The sequence below is a fragment of the Grampus griseus genome (genome assembly GCF_964374135.1).
Source record: "Grampus griseus genome assembly, chromosome: 11".
Taxonomy (NCBI): Eukaryota; Metazoa; Chordata; class Mammalia; order Artiodactyla; family Delphinidae; genus Grampus; species Grampus griseus.
This window is the reverse complement of record NC_139005.1, coordinates 32,595,585-32,620,963: the sequence shown is the minus strand read 5'-3', so window position 1 is coordinate 32,620,963 and position 25,379 is coordinate 32,595,585. Positions and strand designations below refer to the sequence as shown.

At 37.2% G+C, this 25,379-nt stretch overlaps 1 protein-coding gene across 2 annotated transcripts in view; it reads right to left on the bottom strand.

The window, feature by feature from the left end:
- The window catches only part of PDZRN4 (PDZ domain containing ring finger 4), a gene marked incomplete at its 5' end in the record, with an annotated part of 372,669 nt that overhangs the window by 39,845 nt on the left and 307,445 nt on the right, over nucleotides 1-25,379 (bottom strand). For both annotated transcript variants that reach the window (XM_082666647.1, XM_082666648.1), the window contains one exon: nucleotides 25,043-25,145. In XM_082666647.1, the coding sequence (XP_082522773.1) occupies nucleotides 25,043-25,145 (103 nt within the window). The remainder of the gene's footprint in view (nucleotides 1-25,042; nucleotides 25,146-25,379) is intronic.

The window sequence follows — 25,379 nt, the reverse complement described above, 5'->3', positions numbered from 1 at the left end:
AGGACTTAAAAATATCAAGGAAAAATTTGATTTCAACTGTTTCAATTGGGCAAACTTCTGCAGCAGAGGAAAGGCAGTACCTTTAGAATATTACCAGGGTTACAACTATTGTTGAAAACTTATGTGTGACAGAGAAAACCTTGCAATTCTCTGCTGTGTACAGGAAGGTCAAAGGCATTGTAGTTTCAAAAAATCATTACTTGCTTTCTAGGGAAAAAATCAGTTTAATCTTCAAAATATGGTTTCCTGAAGTAAACAGTATGAGACAGGATGGTCTGGTAAAAGAGAAGCAGTGGACACCTACCATAATTAGAGTTTTACTAACTGTTGCTAGCATCTCATTTGAAGAGAAAGTTCACTTTAAGAATTTTTTTTGTTTCCACTGTGAATGCAAGTTTTATTAATACCACACTATGGGTAGACCACAGTCCGCTGTTACTCTATTCAGATTTTGGCTTTTTCCTTCCTAGATTTTTGAGCAATGTGTTCATATACATAGATAATCACAATCCCATTTGTAAAGAGGAAAGAAAGAAAACGTTTATTGTAGAGAATGGACTTCTCATCAGCACTGGGGTGGTCCTCTGAGACTTTCATTTCTTTCCTTCACAAAAGCAGAAGATGAAGTTTAAGTGCCTTCCTGTGTATTTAATTTAAAAATACCAGCCACTCTATTGTTCAGAACTAAGTCCTTTTAATCAAAAAATGGCTTCTTATTCCTCAGATACCTTTCATGCATGAGGTAATGAGCATTTTAGGATCTTAGAAGGATGCTTCACAGTAATCCCTTGGGCTTTTCTATTTCACAGAATTTACTATTTATTTTGCTACATGCCTACAGAGAATTGGTCAAGTTCATCCTTTTCCTTTTAAAGCTGTTGAAACTCTTCAGTTGTGAAAACAGCCTAATGAAAGTGGCCTCTTTATCCTCCTCCTGCACTCGCAGACTACTCTGGAATGAATATATCACATAGGTAGGCATAGCCTCGATGTGTTTGGGGGCTATCTGGGTGGAAATAGAAAAGTCTTGAAGCGAGACAGACCAGTCTAGAGGTAAACAGGCTGCCAGTGCTGGCAGCTGTGCCGTTACGGAGAAAACTGCATTCCCCAATGTGGTCTCACTTATCAATTTTGACAGGTGACTGTCTTGACTCCCCAGAACATTTATCAAAGAGGACAAATCATGCTGAATGTCAAGTTTGCCAGAATGACTTTGGTTAATAGTTGACAGTAAAGAAAATAGGGCTCATAACCACCTATCTATCATGCAGGGGAAGGAGAACACTCTACCTAAATAATTTTTGTTTATTTTTAAAAAGCCAACTATTTATTTATTTGAATCTATACTCTACCATTCCCACCATCTTAGTTCAAGGCCTTTTCATTTCACACATAGACTATAAAAATTTGGGTCTCTTATTTGGGTTTTGTTCCTTCAAATTTGTCCTCCACGCTCCTACAAAAATGGGTCGATCCGGGAAACAATCTGACTCCCTCAGGCCTCTTGTAACATGGAGGTGTCTTCCCATTGCTTGTAGTATAAAGTTGCCTGTAGTATAAAGTCCAAGTTCCCAGTTGTTACATAAAAGTTGTTTCCTTATCTGGCCCCTGCATACCTGTCCAGCCTTATCCTGTGTCTTTCTTCACCTCCCAAAACACTCTCCAGTTAGACTGAACTACTATAAACCTGCTGTGTTTGTTGATGTCATCATACATTTGACTTACTCTTGCCTTAAACATTGGCTTGCTCCAAATTCTCCTCAGGTACCATTTCCTCTCTGACCACTTCCCAAAGAGTTAGTCACTGGTTTCTCTGTACCACTTCTGTATTTTATTATTGTGTATATCTCAGAGTAGTGTAATTATATACATATCTTCCTATTTCTGTAAGCAGCTTTTGCAGGAAAGAGCTCTCTGCAGGAGGCCCCTTTGTCTTGTCAGTAACCTTTAACAAGGCACCCCCAAGCTCTACTTATCTCCAGCCGGAGCACACCTTTCAAATCTTTTGATCACACAGTACTTTGCCTAACTTGTTGGTTCTTCCTGGAGATCAAAGAAGTAGAAATGAAGAATAAGTAATTAGCAGATGGCCAGATCTCCTCCCTAGCTTCCCCTTCAGTAGTCTCAAACTGTGAACAAACTGTGTGAACAAACTGTGTGGACAACATAGCATCTAAAGAAAGATCACAAGAGGTTGACAAGCCTGCACACAGTGGGGGACGGCAACAACTCTGACCTCCATCTCAATGATTAACTGAGCTTACTTCCTTTTTTCCTTTTAAAAGCTTTCATGGCCAATCAGAATCTTCGGAGGTGGTTTTTGGGGGACACCGGAGTCCATCATTTCCCCAGATTGCCAACATTCTGATTACAGGCAACTTTCCTTTCTACCAACATTTGTTTCGCCCTCGTGTATTGATTTTCGAGCAGCAAGCGGCCAGACCTGATTCGGTAACATTTCTACATCTAGACTGTGAGCTCCTTGATGGAACACAGTATCTCATTTATTATTGGCTTATCAATACTCAGCATAGAATCTGAGATTGCACACATTGCTCAAAAATATTTATTTCTGAACTTAGCTGGGTCACCATGGTTACCAGAAGCTGAAAGGAAAACATCTTTATATCACAGAAGCGGGAGTCATTAAAACATCTTTGGGTTTAAAAGCAAAATTTAATGGCATATGAAAAATAAAATGTAAAAAACCTGCATGTTTAATTATGTATTATGGAATACCATGATCTGTGTTGTATGCAGAAGGACTGAGACGTTAGAGTGCAATTTTATTTTATTTTCTGATTTTTTTCCAGCTTTGTTGAGATATTATTGGCATATAATATGTATAAATTTAATGTGTACAATGTGATGATTTGATATATATATATATTATGAAATGATTACCACAATAATGTTCCTTAACTCTTTCATTCTGTCACATAATTACCTTTTTTTGTGGGGAGCACATATAATATCTATTCTCTTAACACTTTTCAATTGTATAATATGGTGCTGTTAATTATCATCACCATTAGATCCCCAGAACTTATTCATCTTGTAGCTGGAAGTTTGCACCCCTTGACCAACATCTCCCTATTTCCCCCACCTCCCAGACACTGGCAGCTGCCATTCTACTCTATTTATTTGAGTTTGGCATTTTTAGATTACACATATAAGTGAGAACACAGTGTTTGCCTTTCTCTGTCTGACTTATTTCACTTAGCATAATATCCTCAAGGCCCATTCATGTTTTGCAAATGGCAGAATTTTCTTCTTTTTATGGCTGAAAAATATTTCATTGTATGTATACACCACATTTCCTTTATCCATTTATCCCTTAATGTACACTTAGGTTATTTTCATATCTTGGCTATTGTAAATAATGGTGCAATGAACATGGGGGTGTAGATATCTCTTTGAGATAATGATTTCATTTCCTTTGGATATATACCCAAAAGTGGAATTGCTCGATCATGTGGCAGTTATTAGGGTGCGATTTAAAATCACTGACTACCATGTGCGTGAAATTGTAAAACTAAGGACTGGGATAATTTTCTGATGTCGAGTTTTTGTGAAACTTAAAAAGCAATGAAACACTTAAGTAATTTAGTAAATGTTGGCAAATTTTTCTTTAATTTGCTGTAATTTAAGTTTAATAAGAACATCTAATATTGTGCCAGGCCTTTCCTTAATCTGCTACATTCTAATAATTACCAAGTCTTCAAATTTGCTTCTGATATATATGCTTCCATCCCTGACTTTCATTTTCCACTGCTACTACTACTACTAGTGTAGTCCTTACCCTATTCTGAAAAGAAAACTTATACTTTTCATCTTATTTTTAAAATATACACACACAAAAAAAACATTCAACACATAAATAATTATGAGAGACATGCGAAGTTGGAAGTAAAGGGCCAAAAGTTGAATGGGAGAAACTACCATACATTGATGCTGGCATAGACTAGCATCTCCTTTCCTGTTGCAAAACCCCAGAATGTATAAAAAAAGTATATATTGAAAAGAATCATAATCATGCTTTAAAATAAGAAGGGAAACCCTTGATGGATTAGAAACTGTGAGAAGTCTCTGAAGGATGAAAAGCAGAAGGGATCACATAAAAGCCTGAAGCTGCAACAGGGAGAATGAACACCAAGGGTTCGATTCTAAAGTAACAGTGGACTAGCAAGCCTCTGGGCTGGGAGCCTCCAGACACACAGGAGGGTGGTGGTACACTGCACACTAAGGATTCCTCCAGCTCCATTCTCCCTGCCAGCTTGGAACACCAAGAGCCACTGGGCAGTTTGCTTAACTCTCCCCAAAGCTCTAAGAAGTAAGCTTGTAGTAGCTCCAAACTTAGAGATAGGAAACTGAATTAAGCCCAGGTGGAGCTGTTCTGGGATTAGGAGGAAAGGCAGTGTGGTATTATGGAGACAAAGGAAGAAGAGCATTTCAAGAAGATACACATGGGCAATAGCACCAAATGCAGCTGAAAGGTTAGGGAAGTAGACGGTATCACTGGATTTGGTCATTCTGTTATTACTTGTCATACTCATATCACATTTTAATGGACTGAGAAATAAATGAGATTTTTAAAAAGTGGCAGAGAGTTAAACTCCTCTTTTAACATGTTGAAGAAAAAGAATAGAGAAGATGAAAGTCAGAGATCCAAACAGGCTTCATTAAAGGTCTTTTTCTTTTTTTTTTTTTGCTTTTACATAAAGGACTTTTGAATGTGTTTGGGTCCACTGTGACACTCAGAGCATCTCTCTTTGTGTGCAGTTCATAACTCATGTTTCAAGGGCTTGTAGACCCTATCATCCATAAGATGTGGGGTTTCTTTTCTGAAGGTTCATTTTCTCCTTCCTTCTCTTTTTATTTTTATTTTTTTTATTGGAGTATAATAGCTTTACAATGTTGTGTTAGTTTCTGCTGTACAATGAAGTGAATCAGCTATATGTATACATATAACCCCTCCCTTTTGGACCTCCCTCCCACCACCCCTATCCCACCCATCTAGGTCATCACAGAGCACTGAGCTGAGCTCTCTGTGCTTTAAAGCATGTTCCTGCTAGCTATCTATTTTACACATGGTAGTGTATATATGTCAGTCTGAATCTCCCAATTCATCCCACTCTCCCTTCCCTATCCCGTGTCCACATGTCGGTTCTCTACGCCTCTGTCTTTATTTATGCCCTAAAAATAGGCTCATTGGTAACATTTTTCTAGATTCCACATATATGTGTTAATAAACAATATTTGTTTTTCTCTTTCTGGCTTACCTCATTCTGCATGATGGACTCTAAGTCCATCCACATCTCTACAGATGACCCAATTTCGTTCTTTTTTTATGGCTGAGTAATTCCATTGTATATATGTACCACATTTTCTTTATCCATTCATCTGTCCTTGGACATTTATGTTGTTTCCATGTCCTGGCTACTGTAAATAGTGTTATAATGAACATTGGGGTACATGTGTCCTTTTGAGTGATGGTTTTCCCAGGGTACCCAGTAGTGGGATTGCTAGGTCATATGGTAGTTCAATTTTTAGTTTTTTAAGGAACCTCCATACTGTTCTCCACAGTGGCTGTATCAATTTACATTCCCACCAACAATGCAAGAGGGTTCCCTTTTCTCCACACCCTCTCCAGCATTAATTGTTTGTAGACTTTTTGATGATGGCCATTCTGACCAGTGTGAGGTGATACCTCATTGTAGTTTTAATTTGCATTTCTCTAATAATTAGTGATGTTGGGTATCTTTTCATGTGCCTCTTGGCCATCTGTATTTCTGTTTTGGAAAGATGTCTATTTAGGTCTTCTGCCCATTTATTGATTGGGTTGTTTGTTTTATTGATATTGAACTGTATGAGCTGTTTGTACATATTGGAGATTAATCCTTTGTCCGTTGCTTCATTTGCAAATATTTCCTCCCATTCTGAGGGTTGTCTTTTTGGCTTGTTTATGGTTTCCTTTGCTGTTCAAAAGCCTTTAAGTTTCATTTGGTTCCATTTGTTTATTTTTGTTTTTATTTTCATTACTCTAGGAGGTGGGTCATAAAAGATCTTGCTGTGGTTTATGTCAAAGTGTGTTTTTCCTATGTTTTCATCTAAGAGTTTTATAGTGTCCAGTCTTACTTTTAGGTCTTTAACCCATTTTTAGTTTCTTTTTGTGTATAGTGTTAGGTAGTGTTCTAATTTCATTCTTTTAGATGTAGCTGTCCAGTTTTCCCAGCACCACTTATTGAAGAGGCTGTCTTTTCTCCATTGTATATTCTTGCCATCTTTGTCATAGATTAGGTGACCATAGATGCATGGATTTATCTCTGGGCTTTCTATCCTGTACCATTGATCTATATTTCTGTTTTTGTGCCAGTACCATATTGTCTTGATTACTGTAGCTTTGTATTATAGTTTGTATTGTACTTTGTACTATAGTTTGTATTATAGTCAGGCAGGGAGCCTGATTCCTCCAGCTCTGTTTTTCTTTATCAAGATTACTTTGGCTATTAAGGGTCTTTTGTGTTTCCATGTGAACTGTAAAATTTTTTGTTCTAATTCTGTGAAGAATACCATTGGTAATTTGATCAAGATTGCATTGAATCTGTAGATTGCTTTGGGTAGTATAGTCATTTTTACAATATTGATTCTTCCAATCCAAGAACATGGTATATTTTTCCATCTGTTTGTGTCATCTTTGATTTCTTTCATCAGTGTTTTATAGTTTTCTGAGTATAGGTCTTTTGCCTCCTTAGGTAAGTTTATTCCTAGGTATTCTACTCCTTTTATTGCAATGGTAAATGAGATTGCTTCCTTAATTTCTCGTTCTGATCTTTTGTTGTTAGTGTATAGGAATGCAAGAGATTTCTGTGCATTAAATTTGTATCCTGCAACTTCCACAAGCCTCTTAGGTAGCCTCATCCACCAGAAGGCAGACAGCAGAAGAAAGAAGTACAATCCTGCAGCCTGTGGAACAAAAACCACATTCACAGAAAGACAGAAAAGATGAAAAGGCAGAGGTCTATGTACCAGATGAAGGAACAAGATAAAACCCCAGAAGAACAACTAAATGAAGTGGAGATAGGCAACCTTGCAGAAAAAGAATTCAGAATAATGATAGTGAAGGTGATCCAAGAGCAAGGAAAAAGAATGGAGGCAAAGATCAAGAAGATGCAAGAGGGCTTCCCTGGTGGTGCAGTGGTTGAGAGTCCGCCTGCTGATGCAGCGGACATGGGATCGTGCCCCAGTCCGGGAAGATCCCACATGCCGCAGAACAGCTGGGCCCGTGAGCCATGGCCATTGAGCCTGAGCATCCAGAGCCTGTGCTCCATAGTGGGAGAGGCCACAACAGTGAGAGGCCTGTGTACCACAAAAAAAAAAAAAAAAAAAAAAAGACGATGCAAGAAATGTTCACAGAAAAAGAATGGAGGCAAAGATCAAGAACATGCAAGAAATGTTCAACAAATATCTAGAAGAATTAAAGAACAAACAAACAGAGATGAACAATACAATAACTGAAATGAAAAATACATTAGAAGGAATCAATACCAGAATAACTGAGGCAGAAGAACAGATAAGTGACCTGGAAGACAGAATGGTGGAATTCACTGCTGCGGAACAGAATAAAGAAAACAGAATGAAAAGAAATGAAGACAGCCTAAGAGACCTCTGAGACAACATTAAACGCAACAACATTTGCATGATAGGGGTCCCAGAAGGAGAAGAGAGAGAGAAAGGACCCGAGAAAATATTTGAAGAGATTATAGTCAAAAACTTCCTTAACATGGGAAAGGAAATAGCAACCCAAGTCCAGGAAGTGCTGAGAGTCCTATACAGGATAAACCCAAGGAGAAACAAGGCAAGACACATAGTAATCATATTGGCAAAAATTAAAGACAAAGAAAAATTATTGAAAGCAGCAAGGGAAAAACAACAAATAATATACAAGGGAACTCCCATAAGGTTAATAGCTGATTTCTCAGCAGAAATTTTACAAGCCAGAAAGGAGTGACATGATATACTTAAAGTGATGAAAGGGAAGAACCTACAACCAATATTACTCTACCCAGCAAGGATCTCATTCAGATTCGATGGAGAAATCAAAAGCTGTACAAACAAGCAAAAGGTAAGAGAATTCAGCACCACCAAACAAGCTGTACAACAAATGCTAAAGGAACTTCTGTAAGTGGGAAACACAAGAGAAGAAAAGGACCTACAAAAACAAACCCAAAACAATTAAGAAGATGATAATAGGAACATACATATCGATAATTACCTTAAACGTGAATGCTCCAACTAAAAGACACAGGCTTGCTAAATGGATACAAAAACAAGACCCATATATGTGCTGTCTACAACAGACCCACTTCTGACCTAGGGACACATACAGACTGAAAGTGAGGGGATGGAAAAGATATTCCATGCAAATGGAAATCAAAAGAAAGCTGGAGTAGCAATATTCATAACAGATAAAATAGACTTTAAAATAAAGAATGTTAGAAGAGACAAGAAAGGACACTACATAAGGATCAAGGGATCAATCCAAGAAGAAGATATAAGAATTATAAATGGGGGCTTCCCTGGTGGTGCAGTGGTTGAGAGTCCGCCTGCCAATGCAGGGGACAAGGGTTCGTGCCCCGGTCCAGGAAGAACCCACATGCCGCAGAGCGGCTTGGCCCATGCACCATGGCAGCCGGGCCTGTGCATCCAGAGCCTGTGCTCTGCAATGGGAGAGGCCACAACAGTGAGAGGCCTGCACACCGTAAAAAAAAAAAAAAAAAAGGATTATAAATGTATATGCACCCAACAACACAGGATCACCTCAATACATAAAGCAACTGCTATCAGCTATAAAAGAGGAAATCGACAGTAACACAACAATAGTGGGGGACTTTAACACCTCACTTACACCAATGGACAGATCATCCAAACAGAAAATTAATAAGGAAACAGAAGCTTTATATGACACAATAGACCAGATAGATTTCATTGATATTTATAGGACATTCCATGCAAAAACAGCAGATTACACTTTCTTCTCAAGTGCACACAGAACATTCCCCAGGAAAGATCATATCTTAGGTCACAAATCAAGCCTCAGTAAATTTTAGAAAATTTAAATCATATCAAGCATCTTTTCTGACCACAACTCTATGAGATTACAAATCAATTACAGGGAAAAAACGTAAAAAACACAAACTCATGGAGGCTAAACAATACATTACTAAATAACCAAGAGATCACTGAAGAAATCAAAGAGGAAATCAAAAAATACCTAGACACAAATGACTATGAAAACACGACAATCCAAAACCTATGAGATGTGGTAAAAGCAGGTCTAAGAGGGAAGTTTATAGCTATACAAGGCTACCTCAAGAAACAAGAAAAATCTCAAACAATCTAACCTTATACCTAAAGGAACTAGAGAAAGAACAAACAAAACCCAAAGTTAGCAGAAGGAAAGAAATCATAAAGATCAGAGCTGAAATAAATGAAATAGAAACAAAACAATAGCAAAGATCAATAAAACTAAAAGCTGGTTCTTTGAGAAGATAAGCAAAATGGATAAACCATTAGCCAGACTCATCAAGAAAAAGAGGGAGAGGACTCAAATCAATAAAATTAGAAACGAAAAAGGGGAAGTTACAACAGACATTGCAGAAATACAAAGCATCCTAAGACACTACTACAAGCAGCTCTATGCCAATAAAATCTTCCAGCTTACTTATTTGTTCTACTTCCTCAGTTATTCTGCTTTTGATTCCTTCTAGTGCATTTTTCATTTCAGGTATTGTGTTGTTCATCTCTGCTTGTTCTTTAGTCTGTCTGGGTCTTTGTCAAACATTTGTTGCATTTTCTCAGTCTGTGCCTCCATTCTATTTCTGAGATTTTGGATCATCTTTAGTATCATTATTCTGAATTCTTTTTCAGGTAGGTTGCCTATTTCCTCTTCACTTATTTGGTTTTGTAGGTTTTTACCTTGCTCCTTCATCTGTATTTTTTTGTTGTCTCATTTATTTGGTTGGGTGGGACTGTGTCCCTGTCTTACTGGTTGTTTGGCCTTAGGCTTCCAGCACTGGAGTTAGCAGGCAGTTGGGTAGAGCTGAGTCTTGGTGCCAAGATGAGGACCTCTGGGAGACCTCACTCCAATTTATATTCCCTGGGAGCTGAGGTTCTCTGTCAGTCCAGTGGTTCAGAATCGGTTCTCCCACCACAGGAGCTCAGGCCTGACCCCTGGCCTGTGAACCAAGATCCAGCAAGCCACACAGTGTGGCCAAAAAAAAAAAAAAAAGGAGCAGAACAATAATAAAGAATAAAAAATAAAATAAGATTAGAAAACTAGCATATATACTAGAAAAGTGAAACAACTACTGGAAGGTAAAACAGAACTGCAGTAGCAAAAAAAAAAAAAGGCGGGAAAAGGCTTTGGCTGTGGGGGGTGGATCTTAGGCTGGGGGGCTTAGTTGGGGGCTGTGTTTAGGCAGGGGTGGGGTCTAGACTCAGGACTTATGTGGCAGGAAAAGGCACTGGGGTGTGGGGGGCGGGGCTTAATCTCAGAGAGGCAGGAGGGGGCCCCGAAGTGCCTTTGGCATCGGAGTGTGGAGGATCAGGCCTGGGACCTCAGCAGGCTCACTGGGGCCCAGCTGGGTGGGGGAAATGCTAGCCATGTTCCTCCCCCATCCTCTAATCCCCTAGGATTCTTCCCCATTCGCCTCTACTCTTCTTTCCCTCCTCCCTCCCTTGCCCCCAGGACCCACACTGCCAGAGAGGGCCCAGGAGTGCAGAGGACCAGGCCTGGGACACTAGCAGGCTCCCTGGGGCCTGAGTGGGTATGCAAAACACTAGTCCCATTCCCCTCCAATCCTCTGAACCCCTGAGGGTCTTTCCCTGTCCCTGTTGATCCCCTGTGGTGAGTGGGACTCTCCAGTCATGGGAACCCCTCCCCTCCCCCAGCCACCCCTCAGGGGTGCTGGTCCCATCCCGCCTCCACTTCTCCTCCCCACTCGCTCCCTCTACGTCCTACCCAGTCACTCGGGGGTTCCGCCCATACCCTTGGGTGTCGAGGTCCCTCACCAGCATCTGGTAGGTGCCCTAGTTGTGAGGAGACATCAACTCTCTCTCCTTCCTTCTTAAATATTCTTCACTCAAGGTGATGAAATTGAGCCTTACAATGGTTAAATGATGGAAAATACATATAAATACGCACACTCAAAATATAAATATATATCCCAGTCACTGTACTACAGGTTCTCATATATTATGTCATTTAATCTTAAGAAATACTTATTGTTAATATTATTTTCTTCACGCAGATGAGGAACTTTAGGCAACAAGAGGTCACACAAATAATAAGCAGTGGAGTTTAACTTGAGCCCACTTCAGGCTGATTCCTAATATATCTAAATATAATTTTTCCTCCAATCAGAGTGATATAATTAGGCCTTCGTTTGTGAGTAATACAATTTTTAAGGGTTTTCTTCCAAATTAATGGATAAGTTAATTATAAGGGACAAAAACGAGGACCTAATGAAGGTAATTTATTTTATACAGTTGGAATATAAGCAAAATAATTTGGGTGTCAGAAAATCTTCTAGAATCTTTTTCAGGTGATTGATCTGATATCTATAAGACATTGATCACCTTCATTACTATATTACAGAAGTCTATACTTTGTTATATGGCTACTATAGTTATGCACGTGTTCAAGACCTATAAGAAAAGTGACAAGAAATGATACTAAAAATAACTTCCCCACACCTGAGAGAAGTCCCTGAGAGAATATCTGGCTTTCTCTTCTTTTGACAGACATAAAGAATACAACTTGCATACGGAATGGCGAGTCTGGTTTTGAGTTGGGATAATGTTAATGCATTTCTTCCTCTGAGAATCAGAGAGTAAAACTAACTGAATATTCACATGTGCTGCCACCTCTGTGAATTACTATGAGTCCTATAGTTTACCTATCCTACATCAGGTTTTATTGCATTACTAAAAACTGTTTAAGGTGAATAAATGCATATCATTGGAAATTTTTGGACCTTTAAGTTAACACAGAAGAAAGTCAGTAATGGGAACTCTGATGATCATCTGGGATATGTGAAGGAGAGAAAAAAGGTTTGAGTCCCTTTCACTTTCATTTTGGAGGAAGAGATTATATTAATTTCTGTGCCTATCAGACAGGAAGTGATTAAATCATTCTTAACTACAAACAGTAGTGTCTTCACTTAGGGAAATCATAGTTTTCTTATGAATTTCCCAACTAAATTCTCTCATGTTCTTTTTTTCTTTTCTTTTTTTTTTAAAGAACTTTAAAACATTAAAAGAATTTAAAACTTTTGCTTAAGGGAATTCACAACTGCCTTTATTTGGCAGGTACTTGCATATAAGTGAATGGAAGAAAAAATTCTTTAAGGATTATGAACTCCCTGGCTGCAAAAAGTTTCAACAGCTGTTTGTGGATTCTCTAGTTACTCATAAACATCCTCTCAAAACACACTATCCTTCCAATGGTTATTTAGGACTTTTAGACCTCTCTCAGAAGATAAATTATAAGTGATCACTTTTCAGGATGTGTTGGTTTGGGTTTGTTTATAAAAGAAAAGTGAATTATTGAGTATGTGTTCTTTTCTAGAGAGTATAATTTTCAAGAGTATAATATATGCCAAAGGGGAATATGAATAAGGAAACAAAATAATGAATATCTATTATTTTTGTTATAATAAATGTTTTGCTTTTTTTTTTTTTAAGAAAAAGAGGAAATTTTGTCCAGCTTCTGCTAATAAGTAAATTTGCTAGGTGAATCTTTAACCTTCATGGGCTTTAGTTTTCTCTGTTAAGTAAATCAGATGTGCTTCTACAGCCTTCCTATGGTTCAAATTCCACCATGTCAAAGATGCTCCATATAAGTGGAAACCAAAAGGGACAATAGACTGTAAGTCAAAAGCCATTACAATAGACAAAGCAGCTCATTATATAATGATAATGGGGTCGCTTTGTCAAGAGGATATAACAATTGTAAAAATATACATATGTATCAGCAGAGCAACTACATTTATTAAGCAAATACTAAAAGACCTGAAAGGAAAAATAGAGAACAATACAAAAATAATAGAGGGGTCAATACCCCACTTTCAACAATGGACAGATCATCAACAAGAAATCAATAAGGAAACATTGAAAATCAGTAAGGATATGTTGAAAATCAATAAAGTAACATTGAACTTGAAATACAATTGACCTTTGAACAACACAATTTTGAACTACAGGGGCCCACTTACATGTGTATTTTTAAAAAATTAATGTGTATTACAATACTACACAATCTATGGTTGGTTGAATCTGTGGGTGTGGAACCATGGATATGGAGGGCTGATTGTACAGTTACACACTTTTATATATATTTGACTGCATGGGGCAGTTGGTGTACCTACCCCCCCTCCCACTGTTGAAGGGGGAACTGTATACTTTAGACCAAATGAATCTAATGCACATATACAGAACATTCAATCCAGCAGCTCCAGCAGAACACACTTTCATCTCAAGCACATACAGAACATTGTCCAGAGTAGATCATATGTCAGATCACAAACCAAGTTTGGCAAATTCAGAAGACTGATACCATACCAAGTATCTTTTCTGACCACAATTGTATAAATGTAGAAATCAATAATAGGAGGAAAAAATAGGAGGAAAGCTGGAAAATATACAGATATATGGAAATTAAAGAACGTACTGCTGAACAACCAATAATGAAAAAATAAATAAAAGAGGAAATCAAAAAATTTCTTGAAACAAATGAAAATGGAAATACAACATGCCCAAACTTACAGGATGCAGCAAAAGCAGTCCTAAGAGGAAAGTTAGTGATAAATGCTGACACTAAGGGGAAAAAAAAAACTAAAAAGAAAAAACCCACCTAATTTTACACTTCAAGAAACTAGAAAAAGAAGAGCAAATTAAGCCTGAAGTTAGCAGAAGGAAGAACATAACAAAGATCAGAACAGAAATAAATAAAATAGAGCCCAGGAAAACAAGAAATTATCGGTGAAAGTAGGAGGTGATTTTTTTTTTTTTTTGAGGTGATTTTTTTAGAAGATAAAAGATGGACAAACTTTTAGCTAGACTAAGAATAAAAAGAAGGAAAAGTCAAATAAATAAAATCAGAAATGAAAGAGAACACATTATAATTGAAATCACAGGGATACAAAGGATCATAAGAGACTACTATGAACAATTACACTCAACAAATTGGATAACCTTGAAAATATGGATAAGCTGCTGGAAACATGCAATCTACCAAGACTTAATCACGAAAATATAGAAAATCTGAATAAACCAATAATAAGTAGGAGATTGAATCAGTAATCAGAAACTTCCCAACAAAGAAAAGCCCAGGACCAGATGGTTCTTCTGGTGAATTCTACCAAACAGTTGAAGAAGAATTAATGTCAGTACTTCTCAGAATCTTCCAAAAAATTGAAGAGGAAAGAACACTTCCAAACTCATTTTATAAGGCCAGCATTACCCTAAAACCAAAATCAGATACAGTCACTACAAAATAAGAAAACTACAAGCCAATATCCCTGATGAATGTAGGCACAAGAATTCTCAACAAAATACTAGCAAACCAAATTCAACAGTACATTAAAAGAATCATACACCATGATCAAGTGGGATTTATCCCTCAGCTGCAAGAGTGGTTCAGCATACTCACATCAATAACTGTATACACCATATTAATAGAATTAAAGATAAAAATCATATGATCATCTCAATAGATGCAGAAAAAGCATTAGACAAAATTCAACATCCTTTCATGATTAAAAGCTCTCAACAAATTGGGTATAGAAGGAATGTACTTCAACATAATACAGGCCAAATATCACTGGCCTACAGCTAACATATTCAATGGTGAAGGGTTGAAAGCTTTTCCTCTAAGATCAAGAACATGACAAGGGTGTCCTCTCACATCACTCCTACTCAACACAGCACTGGAAATCCTAGCCCAAGTAATTAGGCAAAAAGAAGAAATAAAAAGCAGTAAGGAAAAAGTAAAGTTGTCTCTGTTTGTGGAAGATATGATCTTATATACAGAAAATCCTAAAGATCCCACTGAAAACTACTAGAATTAATCAGTGAATGCAGTAAAATTGCTGGATACAAAATCAACATAGAGTAATCAGTTCTGTTTCTCTACACTAACAATGAAATAGCTGAAAAAGAAATAAAGAAAATATCCTATTCACAATAACATCAAAAACAGTAAAATTCTTAGGAGTAAATTTAACCAAGGGGATGAAAGATCTGTACACTGAAAACTGTAAGACTTTCGTGAAAGAAATTGAAAAAGACACAAATAGGTGGAAAAATATCTCATGTTCATGGATCAGAAGAATTAATATTGTTATGTCCATATTATCCAAAGCCATATACAAATTTAATGCAATCACTATCAAAATTCCAATGGTATTTTTCACAGAAATAGAAAAAGAACTTAAAATCTGTATGGATCCAGAAAGGTCCCAAATAGCCAAATCAATCTTGAGAAAGAAGAACAAAGCTGGAGGCATCATACTTCCTGATTTCAAATCATATTACAAAGTTATAGTGATCAAAATAGTATGATGCTGCTATAAAAAACAGACACATAGACCAGTGGAACAGAGTGAAGAGCCTAGAAATAAACCCAAGCATTTATGGTCAACTATTATTTGACAAGGGAGCCAAGAATAATCAATAGGGAAAAGATAAGTGCTACTGGGAAAACTGGGTATCACATGCACAAGAATGAAATTGAGTCCCTGTCTTATACCACTCACAAAATTAACTTCAAACAGATTAAATACTTAAATATAAGACCTGAAACTATAAAACTCTTAGAAGAAAATATGAGGACAAAGCCCCTTGACATTGGTCTTGGCAACTATTTTTTGGGTATGACACCGAAAGCACAAGCAACAAAAGCAAAAATAATTAAGTGGGACTACATCAAACTAAAAACTTTCTGCACAGAATAAGAAACAATCAACAGAATAAAGAGGCATTGCACAGAATGGGAGAAAATATTTGCAAATCACACATCACATAAAGGGTTAGTATCCAAAATACATAAGAAACTCATACAGTTCAACAGCAAAGACAACAACAAAACCACAAATAATCTGATTAAAAATGGGGGTAGAGGACTTGAATAGACACTTTCATAAAGAAGAGATACAATGGCCAACAGGTACATGAAAAAGTGCTCAACTTCACTAATCATCAGGGAAATGCAAATCAAAGCCACAATGAAATATCAATCACTTCATACCTGTTAGAATGGCTATCGTCAAAATGACAGATAACGTGTTGGTGAGAATGGCGAGAAAAGGGAAGCTCGTGCACTGATAGTGGGAATGTAAATTGGTGCAGCCACTATGAAAACCAGTATGGAGGTTCCTCAAAAATTAAAAATAGAACTACAAAATGATCCAGCAATCCCGAAGGAAACAGAAACAAGATATCAAAGAGATATCAGCACCCCCATGTTCAGTACACCATTATTCACAATAGCTAAGATATGGAAACTACCTAAGTGTCCATCAATCCACGAATGGATACATAAAATGTGATATATATGTGTGTATATATATATATATATATATATATCATACATACACATGATATGCACACACAAAATGAAATATTATTCAGCCATAAAAAGAAGGAAATCCTGCCATTTGCCACAAAGTAGATGGACCCTGAGGGCGTTATGTTAAGTGAAATAAGCCAGACAGAGAAAGGCTATACTGTGTTCTCACTTATATGTGGAATCTAAAAAAGCCAAACTCAAAACCAGAGAGTAGAATAGTGGTTGCCAGGGGCTGGGGTTGGGGGGTTTGAGGAGATGTGGGTCAAAGGTACAAACGGCCAGCAATAAGGTGAGTAAGTTCTGGGGATCTAATGCACAGCGTTTTGATTACAGTTAACAGTACTACGTTATATACTTGAAAGTGGCTAAGAGAGTAGATCTTAAATGTTCTCATTACACACATAAAAATGGTGATCATGTGAGGGGATGGATGTATGAACTAGCCTTATTGTGGTAATCATTTTGCAACATATGCATGTATCAATCATTATGTGGTATATCTTTAATTTATACAATGTTATACAGCAGTCATATTGGGCTGGCCAAAAAGTTCATTTGGGATTTTCCATCTCTTACAGAAAAATCCAAACAAACTTTTTGGCCAACTCAGTATTTCAGTAAAGCTGGAAAAAATACAGATAGATTTATGTATAAAGCACTTCACTGTAGCTTTTTATGATAGCCAAGAAAATCTGGAAAAATAAATACCCAACAAAAAGGTAAATTTTCAGTTATACAAAGAAAACAATGTACATAAAGAGGGAAACACATTAAATGTTGACTGTGGTTAACTCAGGTAATACAATTGCGGATAATGATATTTAAATTTTTTATTTTGGACTTCAAACACATAGATCAGATTTACCATAATTCTTGGCCCATCTGTATTGTACATGCAAGTTTCCCCTTTACCGATATTAAATTAGATTATTTAATACATAGTGAATACCGGTGGGCTCACCACATAACTGAGAACTAGGGCATCACCGATAGCTTATGTCTTAAGGGAGAAAAGGTAGAACGATATGCCAATACAAAACACATGCTCTTTAAAGATTCCAACATTTTTTTCAGAGATAATAAATTGATGGAAAAAAATCCAAACTAGAATAATTTTCCTAATTAAAAAATAAACACTGTATTTAAATAAAACCATTTGTTTCTAGTGCCTACAGACTGCATCTGACATTCTGAATTGGCAAATGTATATGAGTTAACTTGTTCTAAACACTAAAGCTAAAGCCAGGGCGAGAGGGCGTGTTGCTTGCTACAATTGGTACAACAGACCAGACTATTGTACAGTCTGTACAGACCAGAACAACTACTCACAATGTGGAGTCTTACATGGGTGTGCGCTCTCTTTATAAAAACCCATAAAGTGTCGGTTGATATGTTTGAAATGTTAAAATATTTGTAAAATTTTTAAGGATTTGACTATGCATTTGTGTCACTTTGCTTTTGTATTACATGGAAGAACTAGATGCTGACAAATCATTCCATAACCAACACTAGTGGCCTCACAGAGCTCACATGTGAGGATGCTGTGATTGAAGAGGTAAGTGGTCCCTTCAAGAAACAGAGCTAGAACTGGGACCAGACTCCTAGTTTGGATTCCTTTCACTTGATTACATTGCTTCTGAAAGGAACATTGGAATGCTTATCTGTGATTTGCTTTATATTGGAACAGATAGCTCTTCTTTCTTTGTACCTATGAAAACTGTTCTTTGAAAGCAGAATAGAAGTCATTGGGAAAATATGATTTCATATGCAAATGTTCACCTTAAACCCAATCTTTCCCGAACACCTTTCAGTAATGCAAGGAAATCATCTGAATGTGTATCACTGAGTATCATCAAACAAAAACTGAATGTCAGCATTTTGATAAAATTCATATACGTAGCATAAGGAATCTTCATTTTCTATCTAGATTCCTAGTCAAAGAAATGTGCCCTTGGTTACATTGTTTAATCACCAACTTGGAAGGTTCAATTTGCTTTTCATTGTTTTCTTAGGAAATAAAGTTTAGTGTTGTCATAATCAGTGAGGCAAAAGACAGATTTGCCTCATATTTGTTTTATGAAATTACATGACCAAATTAACAGCCATACTAAACTCATTTCTTTCAGTAAGAAATCTAAAAGAATTACAATAACCTTGATGACTATTTCCAACTTTGTGGCATTTTCTCTCTAGCCACTCCTTAAGAAGACCTTTTTTTTAAAATAGAATTTCATGACTTAGGAAAATTGTTCAATTTAGTAAACATGGGTATTCAAATTAGGAACTTCTGAGTCATCTCTGCTTGTACTATTAGGATTATATAAAATGGGATTACAAAATCTCAGATTCCATTAAGGCTCAACAAATATAAAAACTAGGACAACCATACAAGGTATGCAAAAGGACATTTTTGAAAATGGAAGAGGATGCTATTCATAGTTAAATTTGAACAGTATTCGTATATGGAGACAGTTTAGGGCAAACCAGGGCATATGATTATCCTAACACAAACTGAACCCCAGTCATTTTTACCTACGTAAATTAGCATGTTTATTTACTAGGGTCCTCCAGCTTATAAGTTTGGGGTAAAACATGTGCATCTTCTTTGTTAGAAAGGTAACCGAAAACATCCAGATTTTCTTCTTTTATGATCTGGCACAAGTGTATGTTAACTGGTTAACAACAGGGCTGTTAGCTGAATTATTATGGGGAAAAAACTCAAAGACTTTCACACTTTATTTCAAATTTCTCTTCTCCATCAACTCTCTTCTTCCTTCCCTTCATGTAACCCTTTGTATTTGTTTTCAGGACTCATAAAATAAGAACAGTAGCAGCAATGGTCAATACTTTGTTCACTTATCAAGCAAATGCTGCTGAGTGCCCCCCATGAACTAGGGCATGTGCTAGGCTTTCCAGGTGATATAAAGATAATTAGAAGTGGTCACTTCTGTTAAAAAATAAAAACTATTTAGAAGAAAAAGATAAGTACATAAATAACTATAACCCAGGAAATCACGACAGAAATATTTATAGAATATTTTATATTTATATATATATTTTATATATATATACACACACACATATATATAATATATAATAGTCCATTGTATGTGTATGTATATACATACAATGCAATATTATTCAGCCATGAGAAAGAAGGAAATTCTGTCATTTGTGACAACAGGGATGGACCTTGAGGGCATTATGCTAAGTTAAATAAGCTAGATAGAGAAAAAAAATATGCGTGGTATCACTCACGTGGAACATAAAGAAAACAAAATAAAGTCAAACTCTTAGAAACAGAGAGTAGAAAAATGGTTTTCAGGGGCTAGGGGGGTGAGGTAAATAGGGAGAGGTCAGTAAAACAGTACAAACTTTAAAAGAAAAAAAGAACAAATAGCTATTAGAAAGGGAGAGGATATCTGTTATAACTGCATGGTGGTCTCAAGCTCCTTTCCAATTCCCTTGTGCAAAAGGTGGAAAGGGATTGTGCTGCTCAAAGGTTGGTCCATACAGACAATAATGTGAATCCTCATATATTCCTGCATCAAATATTGAGCATCTGCTATGAGACAGGTGATATCAGGCAATGATGAACACACAGGTAAGGCCTCTGCCCTCACAGCCTAGAAAGGAGCCACACAGCTCTATATGTGCACACTAAGGAAACTTTTCTGAAAGTTGGCTCACAAATCATGAAGTTGCTCAAAAAGATATGATTAAAATCTCACTAATGCTTATCCTCTTGTTAACTACTCTTTTGAATGAACATCTTCCTGATTCATAATTCTCTTTTCTTTAACTATGTACCAGAGGGATTATATACTTAAATTCTCACAAATATTCTGCACGTATTCACAGGAATCCAGCTCTGGGAAATAAATTTTGCAAAATGACACTTCTCAGCATAGCACAAGGGTTTACTTACGCTTTGCATAAGAATTGCCAAGAGGAAGCTAATTAATATGCTAAATGCTCTTTCTTGTTTGTAGATACTAGCCCAAGTTTGGGTTTCAGTTAACATTATATAGAACTCTGACACATACTTGTCTTTCTCTCTTTTCTACTTTTAATACCTCTCCAAGCAAACTTCTAAATCCTATTTCATAGTGATGACAATGTACACACAAGGGAAACTCTATGTGCACTTAACTCAGGCTATTGGATATGTTTCTTCAACTTAATCTTAGGGGAAGGAATAAAAACAACTTCAAGCAGCATTTCTAAATGATAAAAATCACCAAGCTCAGAAATGTGGCTTAAATTACTTGCTTGTCTTGGCTAACATGATGTTTTATACTATCCAAATGTTGTACTTATTAATTTTCTGACTGTCCTCTATCAACACTGAGTTTTGAGAGTTGATGGCAAATGGTGCAGAAAATTCAACGTCTTCCTTGCATTCCGGCAGTAGCAAACATACCTTTATTAGGAGTTGGACAAAAGAGCTCTGTTTTCTCAAAGGCTTTCCCTTTAAATTATTTCTGGTAAAGGCCGGATTTGAGATCCGCCTCTGACTTGCTAAAGGCTATTTATGATTTATTTCAACCTTTAGCTGGCTCTAGGAAAAAAAAAAAAGAACAAAGTTGAAAATACAGAAAAAGGAGTGCTTAATCCTCAGTATTTCAGTGGAAGTAAGAGTCGGCACCCTGACTCTTATGATGGCTGCATTGTGTAAATTTTGATATTTTTATTTTTTCCTTCAAAAATGAAATTAAAATCCTTTACATTTTTAATTAGAAAACAGTGCCATTATTGTTTAAAACGATCAAATTTCAAGCTGTGAGTCTTTTAATACAGGTTGGTCTGCTGAGACTTTTCTGAAGCACTGGGGGGAAATTTAAAACCCAGGCAAATAATTTTCTGAGGCAAAGTGGTGATAGGCCATGGTGAGATATGGGTGTCATAAAAATTTCACAGTGGTCCCTAACACACCAGAGTCACCATAACATTGACACATTGACTATAATATCTCCAAAGAAGCATTTGCTGTCTATCATGGCTCTGAAGGGAGCTGTTACCATCTATCAATGCAATAATCTGCATGTTAAAGAGTCCCTAAATATGTCTTTACAAGATAGTCAGATCTGTTTTGGTCTATTGGGTCAATAATCCACACACTAAAAGTCCCTAAATGTGTATTCACGAGATAGACAGATCACCTTTGGTTCACTGAGTCAATAGTAAGTAGGCCTTTAAAAAGGTGCCTATATAGTTGCATAGTTTGTTTTTCAGCAAGTTCAGAAATCCAGTTCTGTACTCTTTTTGTCTTTTAAGAGTAGATTTATTATGCTAATTCCAGTGGATGCCAGAAGCTGAGTTTCACTCTGGCCTATGATATTTTGCCCTCGAAAAGTCAGAAGAAAAAACCCGCCCGAGCACAAACTATATTAAAACTACGAGGCGAGGAGTGGAAGTGCAGACACACAGGCAAAGCCCTCCGGGCCAGGATGAATGCTGTGCTTTCAGACTATGTCTTACCCCTGCCTCTGTCACCGGTCAGCTTCTAGCCTCCCACCCTCCTCCGACTGCTCTGTTGGAGGCTCTGCTTGCCCATCTTAAAGCTCATTTCAGCGGCAGAGGGATCTTACGAGGGCTGCAGAACCCAGCCCTGCTCTCCACCAGCTACTCATGCTGAGTTCATCTCCTACCGCTGCCCGACGCCCTTGCCTCTGCCCCCAGAGCACACCGGCCTCTGCTGTTCCTGGAACCCACCAGCTGTGGTCCTGCTTCCGGTCCTTTGTACTTGCCCTTCCCTCTGTCTGGAAAGCTCCTCTCTCAGAATCCACACGGCTAGCTGTTTTATTCTCTTTAGGTCTCTTATGAGAGAGGCCCTCCCTGACCACCCTGTATAAGAGAGCAACACCTCATCCCAACACCATGCACTTCCTTCCTCTGTTACCCACACCGTTTGTTGTCCACTAGCAGTTAATCACCATCTGATATAATATGTCTTTACTTACTTGTTTCTTGTCCATCTCTTTCTCCTAAAGGTTAAACTCCACTGGGGCAGAGGCTTCATCAATCCCAAACTTAGATAAGAACCTGGCATATTTTTTTTAACTGCTCATTAAATATTTATGGTACAACTGAATGAAAGCAGATGGAAAGGAGTCCTGTCTCTACTTTTCCGATTGCCTATTGATGTGTTTTCATGTTTAGGTTGAAGAGGAATGAGTACCTCTTTCTGAGATGAAGTCCTCTGTTTGGCCATTAGACCTCTGTTCTCCATAATACTCTCTAAGTGGCACAAAACAGGTCCTTCCTGAAGGACCACTGCATCCACTGCATCCCCGCAGCTACTGGGTTATAACAGAGTTCCTGGAGGAGCTGGGGTCATCTGAGCCTGTCACAGAAACACTTGACCAGCCTGCTTCTAAGTGTAATACTGTGTAAAGGCAGCATTTCTAAATCTCCCTGGTGATACTATCAGCTCTTAAATTCTCACAAATATTCTGCACGTATTCACAGGAATCCAGCTCTGGGAAATAAATTTTGCAAAAATTTATTGCTCTGGTGATAGCAGAGGACTGACTAGAGCTCACAGTCTCATCTGATGCAAACAAGAGGGATGGCGTGTGGCACTGTGCCACGTTAGCATAACAGACTGAGGTGTACTGGGTAGAGCCATTCTCTCCTAAGCTTGGTCAATTATCCTTGGGGTATTCCCCAGTGCTTCCACCCCTACTTTTAGCCATGCAGATATTCTCAAATGTATCCCTTCTCAAGACCGAAGCCTGTCACAGTAACTTCTTCCTTATTTAAATTTCATGGGAATATTCTTTATTTCAATAACTCAGAAAGGTGACTTTGGCAAGAGAATCACAGCTGACAGCAAAGCAATGACCATGGTGGTGTGATTAGTAGAGGCTACAGGCTACAGAAGGCCTGTCTGAGCATTTACCACTGTCATCACACTGATGCTGGTCTCTCCTAGGGACTGACAATGGTCAGAAAAGAGGATGCAGGTCAGCAATAGTAATCACTATAGAATCTGTCTGTATTGTAATAGTCAAAGATATGCTAATTAATTAAAAGAATTTTTACTGTGAACCTGCTTAGCCTAAGCAAGTCTTTCTCCCATGTCCTCCCCTAGCACACAGATGTATTTTAATAAACCTTTAAGGCACAAACGAAACAAAAAGCTGAAGTGATCTAGATAAATCCATTCCCCAAACCCAAAGCAATTAATTAACTGAAAGAAAAACATCATTTAATCTTGAATTAATTATCTTTGGATAATTATCTTTGGATAAGTGACTCAACTTTGTAATTTATTTTGCATGAATGGGCAAAACTTAATGGCTATTTCAGTGTATACCAGTACTTAAGCAGATTTATGAAATAAAATTTTCAATCAAATTAATGGAGAGGAGGGGATAAGAAATTAACATGAACAACAGCAACAAAACCATCAACTCAGATACTAGGTATCATCGCACACCCTTCCAAATTCTGGCTGAAAAGAAATAATGATTTCTGTAATCCCCAGCAATGACTTTTGCAGGGGCAAGATTTCAAATAAACATCTATTTGCTTTAGGTGAGCTTCATTGAATTGGCCTTATTTGATTTCAGATCCCCCTAAGGGAAGAGATTTCAGGATTTCCTGGTTGTAAAATGGAAAAGAACATTTTGCTGAACTTGTATGACATCACTGAAAGCATTAAAAGGGCAGATAATCACAGGTTCTCTGGCTGTTTACCAGAGCTTCTTTACCTCCTCAATCTACTTTATTTCCAAATGTCAGAGTAGTCTGAAACCTTTCAAAGATTTATAGACTGCAGAAGCAGAGGAAATATTAGGATAAATTCTTTAACTTTTGTGAAAGCTTTTAAGTAATTAATAGATGGGCCTTTGGAGTTGTTTCATAACACAGTACAGATACTCTGACATGTACCGTGTGAAGGCTAAACATGGTCATCTCTCAATCTAGAAAGTCACGGAAACTGCTCTTTAGAGTACTTGAGTCATTAAAAAAAAAAAATTGAATTTGTGAAGGGGAATAAAAATAATATAAGATTTAGTTTATCAGTTAAAATAAAAATACTACACAATGAATGAAAATAGTAAATACAGTCTCGGTTTTAAATATAATTTCTTTTCCAAACTCTACTTGGAAATTCTCTTATATTACAAAACAAAGAAAAAAAATGTAGCTGCCATAATATTATTTATATAAAGCAACAAAAATGTGAGCAAATTATTTTCAGGCTTGTATTATAAAAATGTTTTCCAATATAATTAAAATACCAGCGCCAAATAGCTGAAACAAATATTTAAAAGCTCTTACCTTAGATATATAATAGACAAAATAGTTCTCACAGTAATAAATTAATTTTTTCTTTGTTACGTAAAACGCCTCAACCATAACTTCATGAAGAAATGCGAAGTGGTGTGAAAATGATCTTACCTCATATTCAAAGTCCTCAGTTCTGTCTGCATCAGCAGGCAAGCTGGAAAGATACTCATCGTCCTCGTAAAATTCATGCTCCATCGGATGAAGAGAATGGCAGCTATGGGGAATGTAGCAATATGATAGGAATGGATCAAAAGGGTTGTTCCCAAGATTAAAACTAATTTTAGAATTTCACTTTAGTTTTCACCGCTCGCCAATAAGACCTTTAGTGATCTAGCCTTTAAACGAATTACACCGCAGAAAGAGCAACAGTTTTCTTTCTCCCCCTGTATGAAGTCCATCAATTTGATTTTCTGAGAGAATACTAAGATAATGGCTCAGGGTCAAGCTT